At 39.5% G+C, this 6000-nt stretch overlaps 1 protein-coding gene across 4 annotated transcripts in view; it reads right to left on the bottom strand.

Annotated features, from left to right (window-relative positions):
• Positions 1-1093: 1093 nt before the first annotated feature.
• The window catches only part of LOC139544051 (signal-induced proliferation-associated 1-like protein 2), a 99960-nt gene continuing 95053 nt past the window's right edge, over positions 1094-6000 (bottom strand). For 3 of the 4 annotated variants that reach the window (XM_071350748.1, XM_071350774.1, XM_071350767.1), the window contains 3 exons: positions 4006-4126; positions 3127-3208; positions 1094-2544 (listed from right to left, as the gene is read on the bottom strand). In XM_071350748.1, the coding sequence (XP_071206849.1) occupies positions 2395-2544; positions 3127-3208; positions 4006-4126 (353 nt within the window). In that variant the 3' untranslated portion in view covers positions 1094-2394. The remainder of the gene's footprint in view (positions 2545-3126; positions 3209-4005; positions 4127-6000) is intronic. The other variant, XM_071350757.1, reaches the window with a different exon arrangement.

Here is a 6000-nt window from a genome sequence, read left to right as displayed (position 1 = left end):
CGTACGATATCTTCAGTTTCTTGGCAATTTCTCGCATGGAATAGCCTTCATTTCTCAGAACAAGAATAGACTGACGAATTTCAGAAGTTCTTTGTTTCTGGCCATTTTGACCCTGTAATCAAACCCACAAATGCTGATGCTCCAGATACTCAACTAGTCTAAAGAAGGCCAGTTTTATTACTTCTTTAATTGGAACAACAGTTTTCAGCTGTTCTAACATAATTGCAAAAGGGTTTTCTACTAGCCTTTTAAAATGCTAAACTTGGATTAGCTAACACAACGTGCACAGGAGTGATGGTTGCTGATAATGGGCCTTTGTACGCCCATGCAGATATTCCATTAAAAATCAGCCGTTTCCAGCTACAAAAGTAATTTACAACATTAACAACGTCTACACTGTATTTCTGATCAATGAGATGTTATTTTCATAATGGACAAAAAGTGTTTTTCTTTTAAAAACAAGGACTTTTCTAAGTGACCCCAAACTTTTGAACAGTAGTTTTTGTGTGTGTGTGTATATATACATATATATATTTCTATTTCAATTTTTTTATTAGTTCCACATGGCTCCAGGATCCAGATCTGAAAATTCTATTTCGAAAGGAATATGATATTTCTTCCAAACCATGAATTATTCAAAAGGTTCATATGGATGATGCTTGTGGACACTGGTGGCCCATCTGGGTCTAATAAGATATGATGACAGTGTGCTACACTCCAGAACACCTGCTTCCAGCCAGCCAGGCATCACTTTTGCTAGATCCTTTAGAGAGCCGTTTTGAATAATGGCCTGACCTATAAAAAAAGGCACATCTGCTACTATGCAGATTCCCAATTGTGCCTAATATGTGATCCCTGTACAAGTGTTACCCATAATTCAATAGGACAAATGACTGCATGGCACGACAAAACACTGTGGCACTGATTATAGTCGATTTTTGTCAAGAATGTCAACTAACCAGTTCATCAGGGACATACTATAGGCTGTCTCTTTAAGACATTTTCTGTCCGCAAAACAGCCCCGAACTTTACAAAAAAATACCTTAATACTCACAAACGTTGTCGCTGGAATTAAATGACAGTGTTGAGTCCATTTTGTTTTTCCAACATCCTACATTTATTAAAAAAGCAAACCTTTTGTCCCATCTTTAACAAAACACCTTACAAAGAAAGAAAGGCATACAAAACAACAGGCTGTATTCTAGACGCATCCAAACGTTGGACTTCCCAGAAATAACCCTTTATATGTATATAGTATTTATATCTTATCTCTTGCCAACTATACAGATATTGCCAATAAGGAGCCATTAATCTTTTTTAGTGCAGAAAGGAACAAAATACTCAATATTAAAATAAACAATTTGGAGGGTAAATTTAAATAAGAGTGTTAAATACAAGACACTTTCTCTGAAGTACTGTACAAAGACCATCAAACACATTTTGGCATTGAAAATACATAATTCATACACTTGGCGGTACCTTGTGTACCTGCAAGTGTTCGGGGTCAACTGCATAAGAATACTTATCTCTGTGGCAAAAATAAAAAGGTAATAATATCATGGTAGACATCATTAGTGAGAGTAGTTGACAAGGCGTGGGGTTGGAAAAGGACGAGGGACTACAACAACAGAAAAGACTACAGTATCCATACACCACTAGTTAAAGTCAGGCACATTTTTGTTCCTGCAAAATAAACACTTCCAAGAAATCCAATACAACCGCAATCTCGACAACACCACAATCAGTGCTAACCATTAATAACAGTTTTGTGACTATCACCATATTTATTGCTAGGACAATTTCTATTTTTTTTGTTCAAAACAGTGGAGTACTTTACAAAACTTACTAAAGATTAGCTTTTTTTATACAAGAACCTTGTAACACCTTAGTTATTTCGGTTGTTTTATAATACATTAAAAGTCAAGGTAAAGTTGAGTCATTTTATTTGGGTGAACTTCTTTTCATTGTTGTTTACTGAGGGAACTGATACGTTTTACATTTGCCTTATTCGGCAAAAGAATATAGATTTCACATAAGTTACATTCATTTGTTTTAAATTCACATGTTCCTTCCTATAAGCAAATAGCCAAAAACATGAGGTCTGCTACATTCTTCCCTTCCTCCCCTTTATCTAAACCTTCTATAAATGTATCCCTTTACCCTCCCCCCGGCCCCTTGGTATATTTACACTAATTCATGTTGTTGTTTTGATTTCAAAACAACGCTACTAGCATTAGCACGCTAACTCGCAACTTCTCGTTCTCATGCGATGGCTATTCACTTTGAATCACTGCAGACATCGTCCCTCTTGACATGCCACTGGCTCAGGTAATGTGGAGTTAACGGCCATGTTGCCGTGTGTGTCAGTGTGTGTGCGTGTCAGTGTTTTTTCTCTCAGGGCTTCTTGTTGTCGACCGAGTGTAGGAACCACTCGCTGAACCTCCTGAGCTGGGCGGCTGCCGTTTGGCTCTCCTCGTGCAGACGCATGTTGTCCTGACGCAAGTGCTGGACCTGCTCCTGCAACACGGCCTTGTCCTCTTGCTCCTGTGGTGAGGGAACACACGCGCACACACACAGGTTATTACGCAACCTGGCATGACGGCATTGGCTTTTACATATGATCACCATTTGGCACAGAGGACAACATGTATCTTCATTATGACATAATTGTCTGGTTGTACACTGGTTTTCTGAATGAGAAGACGTATAACCAGATCACAACCAACTGGTCTCTGTTACAACCAGGTAAAGATGTATATTATATGACGATGTCAACACATCACGGGAAAGCAATCATATTCTGGTTGTTTATCTGGTCCGATAAAGACACATTTTGTGGTTGCTGAAAAGACATACAAAACATCCTTTTACAATCAATATACAACCTGACAATGACAACCGGTTTTGCCTGCTGGGGTTGTATGATTTACAAAATACACCAACAGAGAGTGAAGCGTACATTTTAGAACAGATAAATTGTATAGACCATTCTAGTACATCATAGTAGAATACTGATTCATGTACATTGCTTTGGATAAAATTAATCTGCTAAAATTACCATGTTATTATTGTTATATATGCTAAGTGGTTCATTGGACATGATGTGCTTCGTGGAGTTGACTTTACCTTTCTGAGGTCGAACTGAAGCTGTCTGAGGATCTCTTCCAGTTGGAGGACTTTGCCCGTGAGCAGAGCAGGAGAGCCATCCCTATATAGAGATAGACAGGCTTCTTTAAGTTTTGCAAGTCTAAAGAGCAGTCTTATAGAAATTGACCTCTTCATCATGTCTGTCTTCGATGGTATATGCTTATATACATCATCAAAATCAGATCACTCTATGAAGCGAAGCTTAACAACTGACAAATACCGGCATTGTTTACTTGCAAACTTCAGGTGTGACCAGGTCACGGACTTAAAACATATTTAAGTGAACAGTGTTGCGGGTCCACAATCAAAATCAGAGTGAAGGTAATTTATAAAAATTGGTGTAGTTATTAGTTAATCAATGAAGCTGTTTTTATCTCAATATCAAATAATTTCTGGTTAACAAGCAAGCACCTTACTGTGATTGTTTTCAATGAAAATGGTAAAAAAGAAACAAAAATAGCTTCTTAGCAAAGAGCAATTTTTTAAGCAAAGACTGTCTATGAGAGGTCTGAGTGGGCAGAGAGGTTTGGAACCCTTTCTTATTGGTCGTTTAACTAATTTACCAAAACTCCATCCCACCAAAACAGGCTGAAATTTTAGGCAGCCTTTTCAAAAAGCTCTTACACTAGAAGGGCATTATCATAATGTATTACACCAACCTCGGAGTGAAAAACCCCCCACACACACACACCTTTAGAGGATGAACAAAGTTTCGGCATTCATGCTATTGTCAGAGCATTCATTCAGTAAGTAGTGTTAAACATACGTATATGTAAGACCTTCAATAACTAAATCCCCTTCTCTGCTAAGTCAAGCTCCTTTAACTGCCTGCCCCACCCAAAGGCGCAGTACACCTACCCTGCCTTCAGAGCGGCGGCCTCCGACGCAGCCACCCTCCGACTCAGCTCATGGGAGAGCTCCATGGCTTGCTGGGCCTGCTCCACGTCCAACATGGAGCAGAGTGAATCCTGGTCCGCTGCTAAAGAAACGCACACAAACAATACTATTAAAGCTGCAATATGTAACTTTTGGGCGGTAGATCTGTTCTATGTGCTTTATTTCTATGCGTCCCATTCTTGAGTTTCGTTTTTGCCACTTTTACTTTGTTTTTGTACACCAGCTTCAGACAGCTTGAAAATACACTGAACAAAAATATAAAACACAACATGCAACAATTTCAAAAGACTTTACTGAGTTACATTTCATATAAGGAAATCAATCAATTGAAGAAAATAATAATAATTAGGTCCTAATCTATGGATTTCACATCCCTGGGAATACAGATATGCATCTGTTGGTCACAGACACCTTAAAAAAAAAAGGCAGGGGCGTGGATCAGAAAACCAGTCAGTGTCTGGTGTGACCACCATTTGCCTCATGCAGTTGACACATTTCCTTCACATAGAGTTGATCAGGCTGTTGATTGTGGCCTGTGGAATGTCGTCCCACTCTTCCTCAATAGCTGTGCGAAATTGCTGGATATTGTCGGGAACTAGAACATGCGTTCGTACACGTCGATCCAGAGCATCCCAAACATGTCTGGTGAGTATGCAGGCCATGAAAGAACTGGGACATTTTCAGCTTCCAGGAATTGTGTACAGATCCTTGCGACATGGGACTGTGCATTATCATACTGAAACATGAGGTGATGGTGGCGGATGAATGGCATGACAATGGGCCTCAGGATCTTGTCACGGTATCTCTGTGTATTCAAATTGCCATTGATAAAATGCAATTGTGTTGGTTGCCCATAGCTTATGCCTGCCCATACCATAGCCCCACTGCCACCATTGGGCACTCTGTTCACAACGTTGATATCAGTAAACCGCTCGCCCACACGACGCCATACAAATGGTCTGCGGTTGTGAGGCTGGTTGGACGTACTGCCAAATTCTCTAAAACGACATTGGATGCGGCTTATGGTACAGAAATGAACATTCTATTCTCTGGCAACAGCTCTGGTGTACATTCCTGAAGTCCGCATGCCAATTGCATGCTCCCTCAAAACTTGTCATTTTAGAGTGGCATTTTATTGAACCCAGCACAAGGTGCACTTGTGTAATATTCATGCTGTATAACCAGCTTCTTGAAATGCCACACCTATCAGGTGGATGGATTATCTTGGCAAAGGAGAAATGCTCACTAACAGGGATGTAAACAAATTTTAGCACAAAATTTGAGAGAAATAAACTTTTGTGCATATGGAACATTTCTAGGATCTTTTATTTCAGCTCATGAAACATGGGACCAACACTTTACATTTTTGTTCAGTGTACAATATTTTCGGCTATGGAAAATACATTTCACAGCAGCTTAGATGGTACAATGATTCTCTACACTACACTTGCTTGCTTAGTCACAAACTGAAATTAGGCGAACTATTAGAATTTTTGCAACCAGGAAATGGCGGAGCCATTTCTGCATAGTGCATCTTTAAACACCATGACACACATCTCGACTTTAAGAATGTCCATAACTGCATAGAAATGTCATATTAGAAGAGGAGAGCAGTTTAGTCAGGCGTTTTAATGCTAGGCTGGAACAAACATAAGCAGGAGAAAACATCACAATGGAAGAAGTGGTTGAGGTAACACTAGGCAGCTAGTAGTAGAAGGTGGTGGTAGAAGTACAATGGTAGTGGTAGTAGTAGCTGCTGTAGTGTGACAGAAGCATTAGCTGTTGTAGTAGTTGCTCTGGTAGTATTGACAGAAATGCTAGTAGAAACCCGAATTGGATTTGGTTTCATACTAAATAAAAGTGTAGGAGTTATAGAGGTAATAGCAAAAGCACCAATGGCAGTAAAGGTGAAAGAAGCTCTAAATGGCAGTAACTAACTAGAGTAGTAGTAAAAGT

This window comes from Salvelinus alpinus, chromosome 2 (genome assembly GCF_045679555.1).
Source record: "Salvelinus alpinus chromosome 2, SLU_Salpinus.1, whole genome shotgun sequence".
NCBI lineage: Eukaryota > Metazoa > Chordata > Actinopteri > Salmoniformes > Salmonidae > Salvelinus > Salvelinus alpinus.
This window is presented reverse-complemented; position numbering and strand designations above follow the sequence as displayed.